This window comes from Acomys minous (genome assembly GCF_964271855.1).
Source record: "Acomys minous genome assembly, chromosome: 17".
Classification (NCBI taxonomy): domain Eukaryota; kingdom Metazoa; phylum Chordata; class Mammalia; order Rodentia; family Muridae; genus Acomys; species Acomys minous.
In genome coordinates this window covers 33,333,604-33,358,184 of record NC_140500.1, presented here as the reverse complement: position 1 = coordinate 33,358,184, position 24,581 = coordinate 33,333,604, and the positions used below count along the sequence as shown (strand labels likewise).

At 40.8% G+C, this 24,581-nt stretch overlaps 1 protein-coding gene across 6 annotated transcripts in view; it reads right to left on the bottom strand.

Moving 5' to 3' along the window:
* LOC311588257 (uncharacterized protein) overlaps positions 1-24,128 on the bottom strand; it is a 286,185-nt gene extending 262,057 nt beyond the window's left edge. For all 6 annotated transcript variants that reach the window (XM_084765781.1, XM_084765782.1, XM_084765780.1 and 3 more), the window contains exon 1: positions 23,953-24,128. In XM_084765781.1, coding sequence (XP_084621907.1) covers positions 23,953-24,023 — 71 coding nt within the window. In that variant the 5' untranslated portion in view covers positions 24,024-24,128. The remainder of the gene's footprint in view (positions 1-23,952) is intronic.
* Positions 24,129-24,581: the final 453 nt, after the last annotated feature.

Genomic DNA, 24,581 nt, shown 5'->3' with positions numbered 1-24,581 from the left:
TGATAGATAAGTAGATAGATAGATAGATAGATAGATAGATAGATAGATAGATAGATGGATGGATAGTGACAGCTAGAGTGATAAATGTGTGTGAGGGTGTCTCTACGTGTGTGTATATGTCTGTGCCCGTGTGTCTATGTGTGTGTGAGAGTCTATGTGTGTGTTCTGTGTATGTCTGTGTGTATATGTGTGTGTGTCTGCTTGTCTATGTGTCTGTGTCTGTGTCTGTGTGTGTCTAAGTGTATGTGTGTATAAATGTGTCTCTTTGTTTCTGTTATGTTCCTGTGTCTGTCACATCTGTGTGTATGTGTGTGTATGTGTGTGTGTGTGTGTCTTTGTGTCTCTGTGTATATGTATGTGTATGCCTTTGTCTTTTTCTATGAGTCTTTAAGTCTAGGCATTTGTGTATGTGCTTGCTTTTGCCTGTGTGTCTGTGTATATGTCTGTGTGTCTGTGAGTCTGTGAATCTACGTGTGTATATGTATGTGTGTTTCTATGTGCATGTGTCTGCTTGCCTGTGTCTGTGTGTCTGTGTCTGTGAGTCTGTGTATGTGTATGTGTGTGTGTGTGTGTGTGTGTGTGTGTGTGTGTGTGTGTATGTGTTTCTATGTGCATGTGTCTGCTTGCCTGTGTCGGTGTTTCTATGTCTGTGTGTGCATATATGTATAAAACAACAATTAGGAAGAAATCATTGATTTGAAATGAAATAGGGAAGGCATGGGAGGAGTTAGAGGGTAAAGAGAGAGGGGTGAAAATAATGTAAATACAATGATCATGTGTGAAATTCTTTAAACAAATTTAAAAAATTATAACAAAAATAACATATTGAGATACAGCATATCTCTTTTTGGATTTTGATTTTCCAATATGATTTTCTCATACTCTTATTGGGAAAGCCATGAGACTCTGTAAAGTAAGACTGGAGTTAAAATAAATCTAGAAGGTTCTACAAAACATTGATAATAGCTATACAGAAAGAAGGAGCATTTGAGAAAGAAACAAAATGACAGGATGATGGCCATGCACTTGCATTGTCTTGCAGAGATGACTCCAAAAAAAGTTATTACAAGCTTGGGGGAGATGGTATAGTGCATAAAATGCTTGTTGTAAAAGCAGGAATCCCAGTAAGGAAAAATGGGCATGATTCATGTATTTATAATCTCAATGTTAGGAATGAAGATAACTGAAATCTCACTGGCCAGTCAGCCTATCCTAATTAGCAGGCTCCAGTCCAATGAGAAACCCTGGCACAGAGAAGTAAGAGGGGTTGCTCTTGAGCCATGGCACCTGGTGTTGACTTCTGGTTTCTATATGCACCTGTGTCCCCCAAAAACATGCAGCAACACCCCATACACACAGAGCTATTTTTAATATCTAAAAACACTAACCAAAGACTTTCCCAACCATGCCCTTCACTGTTTCTAGCACCTGCAAGATACTTTTAGTCTAGACAGTGCCACACAGATGTGCAATGTTTCATGACTGGGAAAGTTCTAGAGAGAATTTGAGGTGTAATTTGTCAAAGAAGACTAAGTTGTATAGTTTTACAAGTCTTAATTCTATATAGATTTATTGGAAATTTTACGAGTGGACAAAGTTGGCTATTGTTTCTGATTTGGAAACATTTTCTCACACATTGTTTCAGGTTAATCATGTGCCCCTTAAGAGACAGCCTTGTTCCAATGTAAACAAACTCACCTATATTCAAGTACACACTCTTGGGGTTAAGATCATTCACACAACTGTCACCACTATTCATCTTCAGAATGTTTTTTTACTTCCCCAATGAACCTCTGTGCTCACTAAGTAACAATATTCTCTCCCCTTCTCCATCATTTCCTTGCATTGTCTACTCTGGCAGGGGCACAAATTCTGTCTGTCTATGTATTCTAGGTCCATCATGTAAGTGCAGTCATATATATGTCCTTTTCAGACTAGCTTATTTCATTTCACACAGTATTTTCAAGGTCTATCCATGTCATAAAATATATCACAATTTTAATTTCCTTAAAAGCTAAGTCAAGTCCCAGCCTTATATAGTCCCCATGTGGAATGACACCCTTAAGGCCCATGCTTTGAAGACATTGTTCCTAGTGCAACACTGTTCACCCACAGGTGATTGGATTACAAGGGCTCCAAACTCATGAATGGCCTAGCCCATTGATGGATTCCTAAGCTTAATGAGCTTGAGGGGAGCGGCTTTGCCATAAATGTGAGTCTTCATGCTGCTTGCCATGATGGGCAGCTGTCCTCTGCTTATCCTCTCTCCATGAGGGTCTGCTTCACCATGAGCCTAAAAGTAGTCAGGAACTAAGAACTCCGAAATGTTTACCTTTCAAATTGATTTCTTTAAAATATTTCATTATAACACTAGAATATTATCATCAAACATTGTATATGTGTGCATGTGTGTGTCGCTGAATGTATATGCATCTCTCTCTCTCTCTCTCTCTCTCTCTCTCTCTCTCTCTCTCTCTCTCTCTCTCTCTTTGTGTGTGTGTGTGTGTATGTGTGTGTGTGTGCATGTATATATGTGTGTGCCTCTGTGTATATGTTTTCCATTGATATGTTAACAAATATTTGACTTATTTTGAACTTTTGGGCTGTTGTGAATAATGTCATTTTAACTATGAATGTGCAAACACCATAGAAAAAATGAACTCCATAATTTGTGCACTTCTTGTTTTGGGTGTTTGTCTGTTTGTCTTTTGTATTTTTTCCACTTGTTTGTTTTAATATTGTTTTTGTTGTTGTTGTCTTGTTTCTTCTTTATCCCTTCTTTTGAAAGAGAAAGGAAAAGAAAATGTAGTTGGGTAGGGAGGGAGGTGGGAAGGATCTAGGAAGACTTTGGGAGGAAAAGAATATTATTGAAATTTAGTATGAAAAAATTTAAAATAACGATTGGATCCTGACTTTTAGTTCTTTGTATATGCTTCAAGACCCACTTATGTGGTAAATCTGAGTTTTTCTGCCTTCAAGAAACACAATCCATTTTCCTAAAGACTACTCCATTTTACATTCCTACAATCAGTGAACAGAGGTTCATTTTATCTCCATCCTTACCAACACAGGCAGTTTTCTTGGTTTTGTTTTATTTCATTACAGTTCTTTGTTTGGATTTTGAGAGAGGTTCTCTGTATAACTTTGGTTGTCCTGGACTCTCTTTTTGTTGACTAGGGTGGCCTTGAACTCACAGAGATAAGCCTACCAAGGGCTGGGATTAAAGGTGTGCATCATCATACCCAGACATTTTTGCTTGTTCTTAAGAGAACCATTTTAATAAGTGTGATAAAGGATTTCATTGAAGTTTTTCTTTTATTTCTCCAATTATTCCTAATGATATATATATATATATATATATATATATATATATATATATATATATATAGCGTATATATATACGCTAATAGTTTCACAGACTATTCATTTGTCTTGTTTGAAGAAATACCTAGGTCTTTGCCCATTTTTTTATTAGGTTGTTTCATTTTTTGTTTATATAAATTTTTTTGTTTATTACTATTTTGCAGGGGCAAGAATGTGCCTGTGCCACAGCCCATGTGGAGGTCAGAGGGCAACTTCATGGAAGTAGTTCCCCCCTTCCACCTTTATAGGAGTTCTATGAATTTAACTCATGTCTCCAGGCTTATGTGGCAAGTGTCTTTATCCACAGAAACATCTTGTTAGCCCCAAAGCAGTTTTTACTATTAAGATTAATAAAATATTTATTATAAAAAATAGAGGTTAGTAAAGCAAGATAATGTATTCTCTGCTGGTCACTATGAAGTTTTATTGGGAAGAAGCCATGTTCTCTGAGTGATGCCTTCATTGTCTCATAGTACATATTTTAGTAATTAGAGACCATATTAACTTCAAACATGAGAATGTTTATTAGCCTGACTATTATGTACAAAATTTATTAGCCATTGTTCTAAAAGAATATTCTCCATTGTCTTAACCAGTACTGAACCTTTCTTTGTCACGGTACAAATACGAAGTTGCCAGGTAAGACTCACTTGTGCAATAGTGGCAAGACTGTTTATGGGGATAACCAGTGATGTACTGGTTGGATGTAAGGCCTGCTCCACAAGAGATAATTTATGTCTGATCCTGTAAACAAGTTCAAAGCCAATAGCTATGGAAGCCCTGGAGGAATCTACAGCTGGTGTTTTTTGCTAAACATTAATGCTGCCAAATTGTCTCCAAACATTGATGCATCGCTGTCCTTAGATTTGTGTTACTCTCAGCCTTGGTCAGAGAAACTTCTTATGGCAGAGGGTAGTGGTTAATGATGATTGGTTCTGAGACTGAGTAACAAGGTGCTCAGCCATAGACAGCACTGAGCATATGCTGCTCAGTCTAAGGCTCAGGTCATATCACAGAAGATGTAAGTATATAATATCTAGAGAACGGGGAGGAGTTATGTGAAATGCTGTCTTCTGGATGCAATGTGTGGACCTCATACACAAACTCAACAACAACCATAGTTACGGGTACAAGACTTGCATAAGGTCAAGTCAGTTAAGAATGTCAGCATGGATGGGGAGGGACTACCGAGGCCCCACCCCCATCAGAGGATCTATTGCAAGTTGATGTCTGCTGGGAGAAAAGCAATCTCTTTTTGTTACAAGTTTGGTGACTAGTAGGTTGCCTTAATGCCCCAGTGGATAATCTTATGCCTATGGGCATATGGGCACATTAATTAGGCTCTGGAGTTAAAGATAATGATGGAAACTAAATATACATGTATAAAATGAGAAAGGGAATTGGTTGAAAACTGTGTTGAAGAGGGACCCCAGGGGGAGCTGAAGGGGAGGATGGAAGATGGATGTGATCGAGATATGTTGTATACATGTTTACAATATTCAAAGGATACATAAAAATTATTTTAAATGCCCCTGTTTAGTCTACTTCTAAATAAGTGACTACTCAAAGAATCAGAGCACTGCCCCAACTTTTGATGATATTTTTTGCATGCAAAACATAGTCCATGGTAAACTCTACAATTAATAGATGCTGGATAACAAGATGCTAGCTACAGGATAATCACATTACGTTTCACAGACCTAAAGAAGCTAAGTCACAAGGAGGACCCTAGGGAAGTTAATTTTTATTCAGAAGGGCAAAATGAATAGACACTGGAAGCAGTTGAAGAGAGGGAACTGGACAGGAGCCCGCCATAGCTGTCCTCTGAAAGAGTCTACCTAGTGGGGGACTGAAACATAAGCTGAATCTCACAGCTAAGCATTGGACAGAGTGCAGGGAGTCCTATGGATGAGTGGGAGGATAGATAGTACCAGAGGGGACAGGAGCTCCACAAGAAGACCAACAGAGCCAGCACATCTTGGCCCAGGGGAGCCAATGGAGACTGATGCACCAAAGACCATGCATGAGAGGACCTAGGTCTCCCACTCAGATGTAGCCAATAGGCAGTTCAGTTTTCATTTGGGTCCCCTAGTAAGGGGAGCAAGGGCTGTCCTGGCCATGGACTCACTTGCCTGCACTTTGATCACTTCCCCCTATCAGGGTTCCTTACCAGGCCACAGAAGAAAGAGATGCAGGCAGTCCTGATTAGACTTGATAGGCTGGGGTCAGAGAGGGCTCCCCCTCTCTGAGGACTAGGGGAGGGGATTTGGGGGAAGGAGGGAGGGTAAATGGGACCAGGAGGAAATGAGGAAGGAGGATAAGTTTGGGATGTAAAGTGAGTAATTTTTAAAATTAAACTAAAAAAAAAAAATAGATGCTAGATAAAATACAGGAGGGAGCATATCCACACTAAGACAAATTTGTTTATCTGAAATTTAAACTTTCTTAAGTGCCCTACAGTTTATTTGCTTGACCTGACAACTCTATTTTTGGTTTTGTAAAATCAGGATTAGCAACAAGCTTGACCTTTCTAGAACTCAAGTTTGATTTTAATACACTTCCCTCTTTTCCTCAATATCTCTGTCATCCCCAACTAGAAGGTGTTTCCCTGTGCTGCTTGAAACATTCCTGCTCAGGTTAGACTTAGAACCTAGAGAAGTCATTATTGCCTGTGCCCAGACAGAGGTTTCTGATGTCACTAACTATCACTACTAATAATAGTACCAGTAGTTAAAGCTCAATTTCTGGTTTCCATGGGTACAGCTCCTCAGAACATGCAATGGGTCCTCAACCAATGGCTGATGAGTAGGCTTCAACCTTGTAGGATTGAATATAACTTCTAACACTAGTGAGCACCTCTTCTGCCCCTCTGTCATCATCCTGCAAAACTAGGGCTTACTTTAGATGATTAGGAAACTGAGCCCCAGTTTCAAAAGCTCTCTCTGCTCTTCTGAGCCTTTACCCTTAGCCTGTAGGCAGTGCTCCTCTATCTGGCTCTGGGTCTGAAACATCGTGCCAAGGAGGAGTTCCCATGCATTGACACCTTCTGACTTGCATAAAAACGTATCTTGCAGCCCAATCGTTCAGGGTTCTAGCTTTGGCTCCTCAGTTTAAGCACTACTGGCGTGCTTTGCATATAGGCATCACTAAGTATTAACTCACTGGTAATCGTTTCACCGAAAGAACCTCAAAGGAGAACCAATTTTGGCAAGAATGCTATGATTGGGTTTTGTTTGTTTAATGGGATGCAAAAGCCAACACTGAGTCAACAATGAGAGTGGAGGTGATTGGTAGCTTGCTCACTAACCAGACCTGGACCTGCTTTTGTTTTGCACTCTAATTACAAGCCATCTCTACAAGCTACCTTTCCCAGCCTTCCATACCACAGGTACCTAGCCGTGTTCAGCCATCAGGAGGCTGTGCTGGGTATGAGAGTACTGTCCTACAGGACTCTGTCTCCTCTTTGGCTCTAGCTCACTCTAGGCAGCCTCAACTTCAGGCTTTGTGAGACCACCCCTGTTTAAGCTCTACCTTCAGAGCCATGTGGGCTTCCTTCAACTTCTCTACTCCAAGGTACCTTCCATTTCAGTTGAGTTACTGCCAGACTGCTTTTCTGACTGTACCTGGATGGATAAAGCCCTGCACCTGGACTGGAGCCATTGCTCATCAGTTAGGAATGCATACTACCCTTGGAGAGGATTTGAGTTCAGGTCCTAGCACCTACATCAGGTGGCCCCCGGCAACCAATAAATCTACATCTAGGAGCATCCAGTACCTCTCACCTCTGCAGGCACCCTCATTCACCCCCACTTCCCCCAACACACACCTAATAGAAAATGAAATTAATAAAATAGTTGCTTAAAGATTTAAAAATGAAAATATCTCACTGTCACCTAAAATAAGGCCATGCTAGGATAAAGGGCATGCTTTATACTCCTCAGCAACTGATAATCTAATTCAAGCTGTAGATGAAACATTTTAAGCGAGGAAGACATAAGACAGGGGTAGATATCAGTAACATTTCCTCTCACCACTTGAATGTCTAGAATTCTGAACAACTCCATAAAATAGTCCTTCAAAGTCAGTCTTATTACCCTTCAGGACTGACGAACAATCCCGGAGTAAGGTGTGTGGGTCTGAGAGGCATTGCTAAGACTACAAAACAAGCTCCTGTGGCTGACTGACACCTAGATGAATCTTCTTCACTTTGCTCCACCAATGGGAAAGATGCTTTTTAGAAAGACAGAGATTGGAATTCAAAGTGATCAAATCAAGTTGAGAAAAAAATTTGTTTAACCTTCTACCTAGTTTTGAAATAATTCCTACTATTTAACTTATGTTAATACATAATAAAAAGCAGTGTATTTTGTACCACACAGATCAGACTCATCTAGGTAGATGTGTTCAGATGTAACAGGCTGTGAAAATGAATGTCATATCCAGAAACCTTATTATCTCCTACTGTTTTATAGTGCCATTGGGTGACCCAACGAACTTTCAGTCGTGTTCATGAAGACCCAGCCAACCTCACTCCAGCTGACCATGAAATTAAGCACATTTGTAGGTGACCTCTGAGGACAGGTCAATGGCAGACATCAAGAGTCCTTCTAACTCCACAAGGACATGGGAACACAGAGAGCCAGCTCTTCTCCCTTCAGCATTGACTGATATTCTAGCAGGCTCACTAAGGGTAAGTTGACTCAATAATTCTTCTTAGAGCCCAAAATAGAAACTTTATTATCTCTTGGATTTCAAGATAATTCTATAATGATGTGACATTTCACAGCCACAGAAAAGCACAGGCACCTTTTTTTGACATGAGAACACACTTGAAAACGTTCAACTGAATGTGCAAATTAATACCAAACTCTAATAATCTAATACATGGTTTACCATATATACATAGAAACATGACACATGCACAACACACACACATACAAATATATGTAACTATATATAATAATATACAAATAAGTGCTCATCTTTAGTAGGATAATACATGCCTTATCAGATATACACAAAAATATCCCCCATATATATACACTAATATAATATACATATAAATATATGTAAATATAAAAATAATGTAAAATTTTAACAATATAATACATATAAACACACAAATTTGCCATATGTATACATATACTAACAAACACATATTTACACATAGATTGAGTAGCTTTAGAGAGGAGGAGATATTTGGAGCATTAGAGTTTACTATATATATCTAAATTTGTAAGTAAAGAAACTTTAATCGAAGCAAGTCATGGTTCATAAGATATTCCCAAATGTACGTATACATATGTAAAATATATGTATATATAGATATAGATATAGATAGATTGGTTGGTAGATAGATCCTATGTGGGTATATGCAGATGTGTACTACACAAGGACACACATACACAGGGAGAGAATTACTGTTAACTAAAGTATATGTTGGTGGTATAATAGAAATTACTATTCAAACAGTGAATATCTGAATTCTGTCTAAAATGCAGTGTGTAGGTTAGCTTGATTCTTCGCTGTAACAACATCAGACAGAAGTGACCTAAGGTGGGATGTACTTTGGCTCATGGTTGAAGAGACTACAGTCTGTCATGGTAGAAAGGGTGAAGTGGCTGGGTCAGCTCACTTGCTCACAATGGCAGTTCCTCATGTGCTGCTGACTATAAAGCAGAGATCAACTAGAAGTTTTACCTGAATGTCAAAGCTCACCCCAGCAGTCTACATCTGCCAACTAGGCTCCATGCCCCAAGAGTTTACAACCTCCAAAACCAGTACCAACAGATGGGCAGTAAGAATTTGAAAGTACAAGCTATTGGTTGACATTTTATATTCAAACTCTAACAGGCACTGACCCTGGATTTCTGAGCCTTTTGGGAATGTGTGGCCCTTATGAAAGGTGAGGTCCTTCCAGGTAAGAGCCACAAAGTTGCCTCCAGGGCAGAAGAACAAGATTGGACAGGACAAAATGGTCTACAGAGGGAAAAACAAACAAACAAACAAACACAGTATGTGGAATGTGACAGGAAGATGAGAGAGAGAAGAGCAGGAAGGAATCTGACATTGAAGGGATGCTTGGCAGTCTAAGGAGCTATCAGGGCAGACACATGGGATAGTTCATGTGCTGGATATCTTGGGGAGCTCTGTTCTAGTGTACCTTCTGAACCTTTCAACCAGGTCTCCCTTGTACACAGGCCTTGAGTAAGGACCAAGCATAAAGCCAGGTAAGAGACACATAGCTCCCACTTAAAGCCTGGCGTGAGTGGCATAAAACACAAGACGAGTGAGCCAGAGGCTGGAGGCAAGCAGAGACAGTAATCTGCAGTCCCTGGCAAGGATGGAAATGACTTGCTGACAGCATGAGGTAGAGCCTGAGCTTGCTGGTGGCCTGGACACACAAATGTGTAGATAGCAATTCTGTATCCCAGAGATCTGGGGAGGTTCCAGTGTTCTGGATGATGGCAAAGGACTTCAACAAACCAACAGTGCACTCTGAGAGTCCAAGGCCTCTTAGGGGTCACCTGAAGGAAGTCATACTCTTGGTGCTCCCAGAGAGGGAACCAATATGACTGAAAAGATAGCAGACCTGCTGGGAGCAGGAAGGAAGTTCTTCCTAGAGCCACAGAGGGAACAAATGACAGAGAAACCATGCAATGAATGCTAAACCATCCCAGTCATGTGGAGCCCCAAGTATTCATTTATCTATCACAGATAGTTACCAACCAACAACTCAGAAAATCAGACTTAGTTGTGTCCAACCAACCCAAGGTAGTGCTAAAAGCCATATACCCCTGAGAGCTGGACAAGAATGAGGTAAGCATACTTAACACGCAGCACTACTGAGCACTGACAGGTTTGGTAAGGGTCCTCATTCTTTACAACATGATAGAAAAAGTTGAAATTGAGTAACTTGAATCATCTAATGCAAGGGAGAGCAACCTTGTACATGTCAAGAGCTTAGATAGTGGAGCAGGTTGCCCTCCTCACTCCAGTCCTTAGCTCTGTTTTCTTCATGTGATCTATATGTCCCGAGGGGGGGGTGGCTGTCAGTTCTCCCAAATCCAATCCCCACTAGCTTAACATCACCTTGAGGAATTAAAGCTCCATTCTCCTAGCATCCTTTGCCCAACCACAATGGCCCCTTAATTAACACCTGAGACTCAGTCATTCTGTAATTACTTAAATCATCAACTTCCGTGTTCTCCGGCCATGCCTCCTGTAAAGGATTTATGCATATACCATACTGTTCTCAGAAATGAGGGAAACTATGCCCAGAACAACAGATATTAAATAATCACCCACAAGGGGATATGGTGCAGAGTGGACAGTGTGATTGATTCCCAATCAAAGATCATATACTGACAAAGGAGGAGTTGTATAAATAACCCAGGTGTATCACACATGCGGAATGGTGGAAACAACATGATATTCCCTCTGGTGTCTTACCTGCTGTTCTCCCCCTTAATAAATTTAGAATGCATCACCTCAAGGCCAGTATGGACACATGCAGTATTGGATGTATGGCCTTTTGGAGTAGGTGTACCCTGAAAGAAGTGTGCCACAGGGGGCGGGGCTTTGAGGTTTCAGAAGCTCAAGCCAGGCCCAGTATCATTTTCTCTTCCTGCTGTCTCCTGATCTGGATGTAGAACTCTCAGCTACCTCTCCAGCACCATTTCTGTCCCTGTGCCACCGTTCTTCCCATCATGATGATAATTGACTAAACCTCTGAACTATAAGCCAATCTCTATTAAATTCTTTCCTTTATAAGATTTACCATGGTGCCTCTTCACAGTGATTGAAACCCTAATGAAGACAGCCACCAAACCTTCAGATAGGAAGAGCTACTAATGGAAGATTCCTTCTGGAACAGTTTTCTCAAGCTCTAGGAAAGAACAAAACCACAGCTGCAGAACTGCACAGAGAGAATTGCCCACAATCTACAATTCTGCAAACCAGGTAACTGTGTTGGCATCCTGGCAGCGGATCTTGTTTGCATTTATAAATTAAGATTTTAATATTCACACTGGTGGAGGTGGTTTTGTTTTTGGCATTTGACTTTTGTCTCAGACACAAAATGTCATGGTATTTTTTAAAGTGCATAGATCAGAAGCCAGCGAAAAGCAACTGCCTCCTGGCTTGAAAAATCACCAGCACACACCCATCCTGAGATGAGAGATCGTGGAAAACCCAACAAGTTCTTTGAGTCTTTTTAACAAAGGCCAAGACTTGCTTTGCTTCTATGAATTTCCAAAAGCCTTAGCAGCTCCTATGTTTTGAATAATCCTGGAAATGTACTCTCCAATGCTTACAGTGTCAGGAAAGTTAAAAATATATTAGCAAAAGAAGAGGAAGATCCTATAGGTGCCACAAACATCAAGTATATGTGGAGGCATACTGAATAAATACTATTCAGGCAGGTAATGTGGTACATGACACTAACTTTAGTAGTTAGGGTGCTAAGGTAGAAGTTTGAGACCAACCCAGGTGACATAGTGAGAACTTGTCTCAAAAATCCAAAACAATCAAACACAAGCAGAGAATATAGTTATTTGTTTTCCATATGTCAAAGAAAGCCATGCGGCAGTGGATTGAAGTTAGAAAGATGATGAGGATCATTACTGTATGACTACAAGTGTGACAGCCCTCAGCAGCATGGGGCACTGCCCTTCTCTGGGACTGGTTCTTCTACCCTATAGCTACATTGTTCACTTCCCTCCTCTCTTGCTCTCTCTCTCTCTCTCTCTCTCTCTCTCTCTCTCTCTCTCTCTCTCTCTCTCTCTCTCTCTCTCTGTCTCTCTTAGAAATGGCTCTGTGATTAAGAATGCTTCCTGCTTCTGCAGAGGATGTGGGTTCAATTCTCAGCATCAATGTTAGATGACTCACTAAGACCCGTAGCTCTAGTAGCAGGGCAGCTGGTGCCCTTTTCTGGACTCCAGAGGTACCTAGTGCACTGTTGGTGCAAATAAATTCATGCAGGCACACATACACACACACACAAAAAAAAAAATAAAATAAATAAATACATCTTCTAAAAAATATTAACACTTTAAAAAAAAGAATACACTATGGAATACTATTCAGCTATTAAAAACAAGGAATTCCCGAAATTTGTGGACAAATGGATTGAGCTAGAAATGATCATAATGAGTGAGTTAACCCAGAAGCAGAAAGACTCAAATGGTATATACTCACTTATATCTGCATATTAGCCCAAGGGGCATGTCCCACGAAAGCCTTCACTTACCAGGAAACTGAGACAGAGGGGAGGACATTCTAGTGGGACTCTAGATGAGAGAAGCATGGGAGAATGGCAAAGTAGAAGGATCCAGAGGGTCCTAGAAGCCTACAAGTAGAACATTATGATAGGCAGATTTGGGCACAGGGGTCCCGCTCAAACTAGGGCACCAGCCAAGGACAATACAGGCGGTAAACCTTAAACCCCTACCCAGATCTAGACAATGGACAGAACACTCTCCAAGTAGAGTGGAGAGTGGGATATTACTTTCTCACATACTCTGGTGCCTCACCTTTGACCATGTCCCCTGGAGGGGGAGACCTGGTGGCACTCAGAGGAAGGACAGCAGGTTACCAAGAAGAGACTTGATACCCTATGAGCATATACAGGGGGAGGTAATCCCCCTCAGGAACAGTCATAGGGGAGGGGAATAAGGGGAAAATGGGAAGGAGGGAAGAATGGGAGGATACAAGGGATGGGATAACCATTGAGATGTAACAAGAATAAATTAATAAAGGAGAAAAAAGTAAAAAAAAAGAATACACATATATTTTTGCATATATATGTACATTCTCTGAAAAATTATAATATAGTGTATCCATATGTGTGCCACTTTAGGCAATTATTCTTTGAAAGACAGTTTGTAGCCAAGCGTGGAGGCGCACGCCTTTCATCCCAGCACTTGGGAGGCAGAGGCAAGCAGAACTCTGAGTTCAAGGCTATCCTGGTCTACAGAGAGAGTTTCAGGACATCCAGGGCTACACAGAGAAATGCAGTCTCGGGGGGGGGGGCGGCAAAGACAGTTTTATGAGCTATCATCTTATTTTAAACGACCTTTTCCTAAATGTCTTCCTCTTTACTCATTGTGTGTTTTTCTTTATCATGTTTTCTTTTCTCTTAGCATCTCTGTAACTTCAATTACATTACCAACTACCTGGAACCTTGAATTACTCCTTTGAATTGATTATATTCAGACACCAACTTGCAGCTTCTCTGTAAGAATTGCCCCTTCTGTACAATTTTTTTTTTTTGGAGATTATGCTCTTCTTTCCTTTCCTTGATTCTTTCTGTGTTGGTCAGAACTGCGAGCATTAGGCTAAATGACCCATAGCTTCATTGATTAAGAACTGCAAACTCTAATTTCTCATTTCTCACTCCAGGTCTCTGTCTACCTCAGAATGGTTGGCTCAACCCTTCATTCATCTCTATTCTAGTGCTCAGGCTATTTTGAAGCCTAATGCATGACAGAGATACTGTGAACTTAGCCAATTTTTTTAGTGAATGGAAATAACTCCACTTGCAAGTGACAGTGTAACTTAAATGGACATTTACCCACAAAAGGAGTCATGTAACTAAGTGAAATTATTTCAAGAAAGGCAGATAAATGCAGTCTTGCATGTGAAAGAGACAAGGGGATGACGGTAAAAAGCCCTGCTTTCATTCACTTTTATTTTCTTGAAGCATATCCTCAAGTAACTTTCTAAGAAATAGTATGTGGTAAATAAATGTTCAAGCTCTTGCATCTCCATAAATTCTCATAGCATTCAGGTATAGAAGGAAAAAGAAATAGAAGTAGGTAGATGACCTCTGTATGGCTTCCGATCACATTGTAATCCACAAGGAACAACTGAACGGATGGCAGTAAGTTTGAGGAAACTATGGGCATTTGTTATCTCAAATGATCTAAAGATGGAACAAACATTTAAATTTCTCTTTGGCTACAGGGAAATAAAATAACTATCTTTAGACTTAACATCAGTCAAGAGGAAAGTATTAGAATTGAATTTTCATAATGTTGGAATATTCTATAAGTCCTAAAAGTTGTCTTCTGATCTCCTCATGTGTGTCACAGCATGTGTGTGTGCACATATGTGTAAGAAAATCTAATAAATGTCACTTCTCCCAAATAAAGATATCATCACTTTTATACTCAGATGAAAGTACCAGTTCCCAGTATAACAGGTTAAAATACTGGTGATGTATAAGGGCTGAGTCTGTGCCTTTTCAGGGGGATGTGCATATAATTAAAAAGGATCATTTGCTTTGAGGTAGACTCAGTGTTGCCAGGAGTTAACCTGTCTTGTTCTCAAAGAATTTCTGAAATAATAAAAACATCTTTAAATGCCATATTCTATAGCTCTCTATGGCTTTTGAAGACCTTATCTATTTTACCTTATATATCTATAGAATCATATCTCTGCCAAGCCTAGAATGTATATTCTTGTGATAAAAATCGACTAGTAATTGACATCAAATTGATCATCATTTGATCAACTAACAATTAGTTTGTATTACTTAGTTATTCTAAATACCCTGTAATACTACTTTCAAGGTATAGGAAGTAAACCTTGTATTATAATTGAGTTGTATAGGTACAATATTGTGTATTAGAGTTGAAATAAAGTGTGGAATCAAGTGAAATAAAGAATAGTCTTAAATTTGAATTCTACCCCAATGTATCAAAATTAAACTTATTTTGCATCAAAATACAAAATTCTATACCAACAAACTAAAAATAACCTTATTTGTGAGTAACAATTGAGGCCTTAAGTTGAGAAATAGATTTCAATAATCTACTTTCTGTTCAATCATACCTATATATTTTTACATTCCCACTTCTTTTATTTTCAACCTCTATCTCCATCCCTATTAAAGAAAGATAAAGGAAAAGAGAGATATCCCTAGTCCAATTCCATTTTCTTTCTGAATAAGACCAATAATAACATGTAAACAATTCCAAATGAAAACAAGTATCTGTAGCCCAAGACCTACCCAAAACCCCTTAGGGGAAATAGAGCATCATTCTCTTAAGGTTTCTTATAGCTGATTTGGGGTAAATAATACCTTTGTGGGGGTACAAATGAAATGGGGGGAAATGATTAAACAAGCTGGGAATAGCATTTGTGATCCAGTTTCTAAATATTGAGAAATTCCAGATATAATAGGATTCCTGTGTGGGACAGTCTGAAATGCTTGATTATTAGGGATCTGAAGCCTTCCTCGAAGCTGTCCTGGGAGCTGTCCTGTTCTGATGAGTAACAACAACTGAAGCACCTGGGGCTGGAACATGAATGATACAGGATGTCAGCATCCAGCATGCTCAGAGGAATGAATCTCCTCAGGTTTAATCCAGCATCAGTGTCTGGTTCTTTTTTTTTTTCTGAAAACATATAATTTCTCACAAGCATTATACAGTCATAAAATTATAAATGTATGAGGTACGTGGGATGCACAGAATAATTGAGGCTGGTCCTTGCTCTTTGTATGACCAGAACAAAGACATCTTCAAATCTTCATTCATGCTGGACAAAAAAAATGGCATCTACTAGTATGTCACAGGGATTCTGTGAACAGCAAGAAGCCTTGTCTATGCATAGACACTCATGTCTCAGCCAGTCTCAGAGCTGTTCCCATGTAGTGGGATTAGCAATATAAGTTACCTGCTTGTTCTGCAGTTTGAATTCTTCACATCCGGACTTAGCCCCTCCCTCATCACCTCTTTTTCCCTCCCCTAGTCCCCAAAAAGGGGAGCTCTCCTCCCCTAATATCTGACCTCAGGCTATCAAGTCTCCTCTGTACTACCTGTGTCCTCTTCCCCTGTGTTCTGGCAAGGCCACCCTGCCAGGGGGAAAGTGATCAATGTTGGGAGGAGAAAGTCCATGTCAGAAGTAGTCTCTGGTCCTCATATTGTGGGACCAACAAGGAGACTGTGCTGCCTATCTACTATATCTTAGCAGAGGGTCTAGGTCCACTTCATACATGGACCTTGGATTGTGCATTAGTCTCTGTATTGTAACATGATTATCCTGTGTTGAGTGGCTAATATCCACTTATGAGTGAGTATATACCATGTGTGTCTTTCTGGGTTTAGATTACCTCACTCAGGATGATTGTCTCTACTTCCATCCATTTGCCTGAATTTTTCAAGATTTCCTTGTTTTTATAGCTGAATAGTATTCCATTGTGTAAATGAACCATCTGTTTATCCATGCTTCAGTTGAGGGAAATCTAGGTCATTTCCAGATTCTGGCTATTACAAATAAGGTTGCTATGAATATAGCTAAGCAAATGTCCTTGTTGTATAGTGGAACATCTTTCAGGTATATGGCCAGGAGTGGTATATCTGGGTCTTGAGGTAGCACTGTTCTCAATTTTCTGTCACTGGAATTTTTTATCTTAGCCATTCGGATAGGAGTAACATGGAATCTCAGAGTTGTTTTGATTTGTATTTCCCTGATGACTAGGGATGTTGAGCATTTCTTTAAGTGTTTCTCAGCCATTTGATATTCCTCTGTTGATAATTCTTTGTTTAGTTCTGCACCCTATTTTTTAATTGGGATAATTGTTTTGGTGGTGTTTAATTTATTGAGTTCTTTATGTATTTTGGATATTAGCCCTTTGTCAGATGTAGGGTTGGTGAAGATCTTCTCCCAATCTGTAGGCAATTGCTTTGTTCTGTTGACAGTGTCCTTTGCCTTACAGAAGCTTTTCAGTTTCATGAGCAGCAAAGAACCTCCTTATGGAGAAAGCTTCAAATGTGACAAACAAGCCACTGGGCAAAATGTCCTCATTTCTGCCACAGACAGAATTCTGCTTAAAAGTAGGCAAGCTTGGATGCAGGCAGAGTCAGTGGCCAAACTCTGCCAAGACAGGGTGAGCAAGTCCTCAATAGTTCCTGCCTCACAAATATATCTGTCAGATATATTGGGCCAGAAGGCTGAAGATGATGATTCAATGTTATAGAGAAATTTGGATGACTGTCCAGGCAGCAAAATGTCTCTGTCATCTCCTCATTTGGGAAGCTGCTAACCTGCACTCCCTGTATACTCAGGTAATTGATTTGTATTCCTTCTCCAGTCTCTGATGGCGTTGAAGACCAGATAGTTTAGTTTTATAATTAAGCTTAGCTGGCTGTTATTGGTTAGGATGTTTTAGGGCTAGATCGATGTTTTAAGTTGATAATGAAAAGATATTATAGATATTGGTTTCTATTCAGAATTTTAAACTCACCAAGATAAGAAAGATATTTTAAGGTTGGCATATGCAAATAGCAAAAATACTATGAATGTAACATTTATATAATTTTTGATTGTTTCGTTGTTCTTGTTGTAGGTAGTTTATTATATATATGTGTAATAATATAAATACATATATAAAAAAGAAATATAACAAAAAATGCCAAAAAGGATCATTTAAGCCAACTCCTTTAATGATTCATTGAAGAGCACAGATGGTTGCTACATTGAGAAAGCTATTGCTAAAGGATGGACCTTGCCAGAGTTTCTTCCAGCACATAGAGGAACATTGAAAACAGCAGAAAAGGCACTTTTCTCCCTCATGTCTTTGCTAGACTCCTAAAATTCCCAAAGTCATAAGTCTTATGTTTGTCAAACATCGGTGTGAGCTGGATCCAGACTGGTCAATAAGGCTTCAACCCAAAGTGCCAGAAAGGACTAGAACCAGAATTGTAACAGACTTGTATCATTGAAGTCTGCTGCGCTTCCCACAGCACTGCATCCAGCTCTGAGTAGGGAGGCCATTAAGGGAACATCAGCACAAGCCTCCAAGGCATCAAAAAAACTTCCGGATGTGATGGAGTCAGTTACAAATTCAGTCCCATCAGTTCCAACATCCTGGACATAGCCATCAATGGTGAAACAAACACTGGAGCCAGAAAGGATGTCAAGATCTCAGAGGTAAATACAAGGCTGAGTTGCAGCAAGCCTTCTCATTCAGAAGTTTGGTTTGAAAAAAACAAAAAACAAATAAACAAAAAAACCAGCTGTTTGTTTCTGTAGCTGTATCACCCTCTAGTGGAAGAAACTGGCAAGGCATCCAAGAAAGGATTTACTGAGGAAGGGAAACCATGCCTTGCTCATAGTTGCCCCTTCCTGCCACACACAAGCTCCAGTATTTGTGGTATAGCCAAGCCCGGTCCCTTATTAAAATGCTGGGTAACATTATCATGCCAAAATTTTAGATCCCCTTTAAACTTTCTTTTTAAATTTTATTTATGTATTTATTTTACTATTTTGTTTTAAATAGTGCGTGTTTCTAACACTTCCAAGGCAACTTCCTGGTGTATGTTATACAGGGAAAGCAGAAGGGAAGAGGGAGATGCATAAATGCATGTACTTACACACACACACACACACACACACACACACACACACACACACAAGGAGGGGTGGGGAGAGAGAAGGGGGAGGAAGGGAGGAAGGAGACTGGTTGACTCTGTATCTGGCTGGAAACCTATAAGTCTGTATATAAGACTGCAAATGATCAAGAAAGATCTGAACTATTACAATGCTTTACATAACAGGCTGAATGTTTGCTATTTTTTTCTAAAATGAACTCAAATACAAACATAGGTTCTGGGCATTGAATATAGGACCTCACTCTTGGAAAGCAAGTACTTTACTGGCTGAGCTATCCCCCAGGGTCCTGTTCTTTAGAGAATGTTTAGTCCCCAGAAGCTTGCCACACCCTACTGTCTTGCTGGGTTCCTCCAGAGCTGACTAAGCCATCCGTTGAGCTACTTTGGTAGGAGATAGACAGAAACAATAATGGAAGGCGGAGAGGGGGGCCAGGTAGATAAATGGCAAAAGGGGTATACCAATTATAGACTGATTGTATTTTCCAAAATGTGTATGTTAACATTCCTACTTGCAGGGCCTCAGAATGTATTCTAAGATGGAAGTAAAGAGCCAACTGAGGCCATGAGCAGGCAGGCTCTGCTTCCCTCTCTCTGACTTGCAGCATTATGGGAAGAGATCAGAACACAGACAAACAGGAAAACCCCTATGGGGATGGGGGAGGTGTGGCCAGCTACAAACTGAAGACAGAGGCTCAGAAGAAAGCAACCCTCTCAACACTTTGGTCTCCGACTTCTAGCTCCTAGGACTGTGGGAAAATCAATATCTCTCCTTGAAGCCACCAGTCGATGGAGTCATGTTAAGACAGCCCCAAGCAAATTAGACTTCACGGAGAGAGGGTTGTTCATCAGTGTAGGCAACTGGAGCTCACTCCTGCCAGGGGCCAGCTGGGAAAGTGCATGCAGCACACCTCAGAACATCGCTGCCTTTGGAAGAAGGGGGGTGTGTCGGTCCTGGGATGGCACTCCCGGGGACACCTGCTCCTCCCACATTCTGACTACCCTGGAAATGATGGAGCTCCCGCAGCAGATAGATGCCAGCATGCATGAGAGAGCCCACTGAATTCTGGGGGTTCTTTACATCTGTCTTGCAGGTAACCCCGAGGCAGACCAAGAAGATGTACGTACAGGCTGATCACCAGCTGCCCTTGCTATACTCTTCTCCCACAGCCTCCTGCTCCGCAAAGGTATAGCAGTCACAGAGCTGCTAGAAGAACTACCACAGTAACAAGCCTTCTGTGTGAACATCTGTGCCCCATTTAGGACCAGCCCTTTCCTTTCTGGTCTTCTAAGTTTAGCCCAATGGCTATAGCAGGGAGCCCTTCTCTGACCACACAAGCTACTGATGATCTGCAGACCTTCAACGTGCTGGAAAAACTCTCTTCAGCCTACCATCCCTGCCTCTCCCTCTGCCCCATGCAGTAGAGCAAATAGCACTAAACCTCCCAGGGCTTTGCTCACAGGGCTTCTTATTGGGTGATTTATGCACACGCGCTTGGTGCTTCTGCATCTAATGAGAGCAGGATGCTCACAGCGGCTGCACAGAACAAGGTGCGTGCCAGCAATCGCTTTATTTTATTTTTATTGACCGATTTGTCATCTGCCCTTTTAATGGTGCTCATTGTTTCTCCAGTAACTAAGCGAAGCTGAGGCTGCCACACCTGCACTGCAGCGTATCTCTGTGAACCAGCAGGCCACTTAGACACACTGTGACAGGAGGTCCCCCAAACAGGTGGCACAATGCCTCCCAGCCTATACCACCTGAGCACTCTGACAACCTGGAAAGCAGAGGCTAGAGCATGGGTGACTTGCAGCCGTGTGACACAGCCACACCAGGGTACCAGGCTCTAGATTCCAAGCTCTGGGTCCTTTAATTCCGAGGTCCCATTTGAAAGCATCAGCTTTCATCTCACATGCAACACAGCACAGAATGGCTCCAACAGAAAGTAATGGCTTGCGTCGTCAGCTGAGGAAGTTCCCGTAAGAGCCTGACCCCTCCATTCAAAGACCCTTTTCTCTACTAATTTGAAATTGTTTTGTTATTGAACTAACAATGGTTTTCATCTGCTGCTGTGCAATTAAGTTCCTCGCTGTCTGAGAAAGGAATGATGTGGTAGTAAACTCTGGGGGCTTATTTCTCCTCTCAGAAAGAATCTTTTTCCTGGACTGGGTTAGGTCAGTGAAGCAGCAATTGGCTGACACGCGTAAGGCCCAGGGTGCCAAATAAATAACTCCATTGGCTTGACTGTCATAGGTTTGTTTTCGATTTGGCAGTGGACAGTTATGTCTGTAATTGTGCGCTCAGCATTCCTCAAGGTTTAGGGAGAAGGAAAGACAGAAAAGGAATGAGTGATTTAAAGAGGTAGAGGTCTTTATATTGGGCAAATCCTGCAGAGGGAGGGAGGTCTCTGCAGGAACCAGAGCCCACACAATCTGATTATAAGCCTGTCAGAAGGAGGAAGCCATGACGGAGGTTTAAAAGTTTCTGTTTGGGGCCCATATTTGGCAAATTCCAGGGGTAAGGAGTGAAAAGTGAGGTGCACATGACTGTGGTCCCTTGGGGCAAGGGAGTCAAGAATCCAGAGAAACAAAGTTCTTTAGTTACTAGACACCGAATTACTACACTTAAGGGAATTGTTAATATCCAGCCAAAGCAGAGAAGCTCTACAAAGTGGTGTGGCACTAGCTGAGACCCTTTCTTTCTGCTTATAGCCCACCCCACACATAAGCCAGAGGAGTCCTGTGAACTTACACAGGAGCCCATGTCAGCCTTTCCTAAGAATCTCCTGGGGCCTTCTGGTAACAGTGACAGAAATTATGACCAGACTCCCTTCACCTCATACCTCACTCACTGTGGTTCTTTCTTATTATCTGCTCCCATCTCACAAACCTCCTGACAATGTTTTTATTACAATTTTTATTACATACTTTTACATGTACATTTGTATTATTATACATATATACAATAAACTACCTATACCAAGAAGAACCATGAAACAATCATATATATATATATATATATATATATATATATATATATATATATATATATTATATTCATAGTGTTTTGGCTACTTGTATTTGGCAACCTTGAAAAAACATCTTTCCTATCTTGGTAAGTCTAAAATTATGAATGTAAGTCAATATCTATCATATCTCATCATTATCAACTTAAAACATCCAACTAGACCTAAAAACATCTTAACTCCTAAACAACTAAGCTTAAAACTAAACTATCTGGTCTTCAACCCCATCAGAGACTTGAGAAGGAATAAAATTAATTACCTGAATACACAGGGAGTGCAGGTTAGCAGTTTCCCAAATGAGAAAATGACAGAGACATTTTGCTGCCTGGTCATCCAAAACTCTCTATAATGTTGGAGCATCATCTTCAGCCTTCTGACCCAAAATATCTGATAGACAAACTTATGAGGCAGGAACTATTGAGGACTTGCTTACTCTGTCTTGGCAGAGTTTGGCCACTGACTCTGCCTGCATCCAAGCTTACCCATTTTTAGGCAAAATTCTGTCTATGGTAGAAATGAAGATGTTTTGCCCAGTGGCTGCTTTGCTGCAAGTATGTTTAACATGCAAACATGCTCTCTCTCTCTCTCTCTCTCTCTCTCTCTCTCTCTCTCTCTCTCTCTCTCTCTCTCTCTCTCTCGCTGTGTGTGTGTGTGTGTGTGTGTGTGTGTGTGTGTGTGTGTGTGTGTGTAAGCCTTTTTCGCCTGTTGTTTTCTTTGCTGGAATTTTCTACCAGTTGCACACACTCTTGCCTCCTTGTCTCTTTCAAGCCTTTTTCAGTGTGCTCTGTCAGGCACTAAATGATTTGCCTATTTTAGTTTTTGTGCTGCTCAATGCTTAGCTTCCAGAACCTTTAATAAATATCTATTGAGTTGAAAGAATGGGTAAGAAAATGTGTATGCTATTGAGTCTTGTGCTTAAAGTATTATCAAAAGCAATTTGGTTATGGGATCTGTACTTAGTCAGTGAGCTGATTATGAACCTTTTCATCAGGAGTCTGCCACACTTGCCTTAGGATGTAGGGAACGGTGTGCTTTATGACATCAGCAGAGAAAGAATGACAACCCAGGTTTATATAAAATTTTCTCAAGATAAGAGCAGATTAAACATAAGGAAATGCCCATTCCTGATTTTCATGCAAAAATTTAAATCTACTTGTTAAAAATCTGAGGTTAAATGTTTTGTATCCTACATAAATCTTTCATATTTACTGTTAGTCAAGACCTACAACACAGAAGAAACAGGGGTCACTGCTTTGGTCTGAGTTTCTTTGGGGCTGACTCTGAGAAAGGAAGTTACGCAATAATTATGAGGACTGACTCTAGGAGCAAGACCAGGGAAGGGGACGATGCACTAGTCACTTTTCTGTTGCTGTGGATAAAAATCCACAACTCAGACAACTTACAGGAAAAAAAAATGGCTTATTGGGGCTTATAGTTCCAGAGAGTTGAGAGTCCATGCTAGCAGCAGGAAGACACAGCAGCTGGAACAAGATTCTAAGAGCTCACATCTGGAAACACGGTCAAAGAGCAGAGAGCGCTAAGTGTGGCATGAGGCTTTGAGACCTCCAAGCCTCCCTCCAGGGCCTCCCTCTAGTAAAGCCACACTTTCTAAAGCTACCCAAACAGCACCACCAACTGGGGACCGAGAAGTCAAACATCTCAACATATGGGAGCCGTTATCATCCAAACCTCTACAGAATCCAGTAAAAGGGAACCAAGCAGGCCACCACAGATCTTAGGGTTCACTCCCATTAGTGACTGTGGATATCGCTCTCCAAGTCCGCCCATCAATCTACAGAAGCTTCAGAGAAAACAGAGGGAACAAAAGAATCTCTGATCTGGATCCTGTTGCTTAATATTTGGTTTTATGGAGAACGGAGATAGAAGCCAGACCAGCATCATGCTAAACAAGCACGCTATCTCTGAGCCATAACCTCAATCCCAATGGCTACTTTTATATATCAACTTGGCCAGACATGATGGTAGATATCTGGTCAAATGTTGGTCTGGATGTCACTAGGAAGGTTTTATAAGTCAAGATAACATTTGAACATTTTTTTTGAAATGTGCACCTTTAAAATGCACACACACACATCAACAGTCACTGTCTGTTTTCTCATGAATCCTTAGAAACATCACTGTGTGCTTTCATCTGTGGTCCCACTTACCCACGAGGATAGGTGTTTACTGTGATATGAAGAGCGGCCTTCACTGTCAACATGGCTGCATTTAGAATCATCTAGCAATTGTCTACAGGAGTCTTTCCAGAGAGAAGTAAAGATACAGTTTGCACTCAGGTACCCAACTGAAAAAAAGAAGCAGCAAAGCAAAAGAGCCAAGTCAGCAAGAAGATTCACTTTTCTCAACTTCCTGGGGAGACAATATGTCAGCTTCCCTTAATCGTTTACTTTTGAAATTTCGTGTTCTGTGTCTCATAGAGTAGGGAGTCCAAATGGTCAGATCTGTGTAACTGAAAGCCTTTCCCCTCGAAATTTTGCCAGCTGCATCATGTTTCCAAAGTACGCTTGGAAACTGGAAAGCCAACATTCAATTTATGTGTTCCCTGCAATGTGCTGGGCAGCCCTGTCATGAATCCTGGGTTGCTTCATTACCTGGCAAGACAAAGTATCACAAAATTATTTAATAGGAAATAGAGAGGGGCAGAAGGGGGAGGGAGAGGGAGAAGGAGGAAGGAAAGGAAGTGGGGGGGGAGAGAGTTGGGGTAGGGAGAAACTCTAATAAGGCTGATATGCTAGGTCACTATGCACATAAACAAAATAACAGGTAACATTTCACG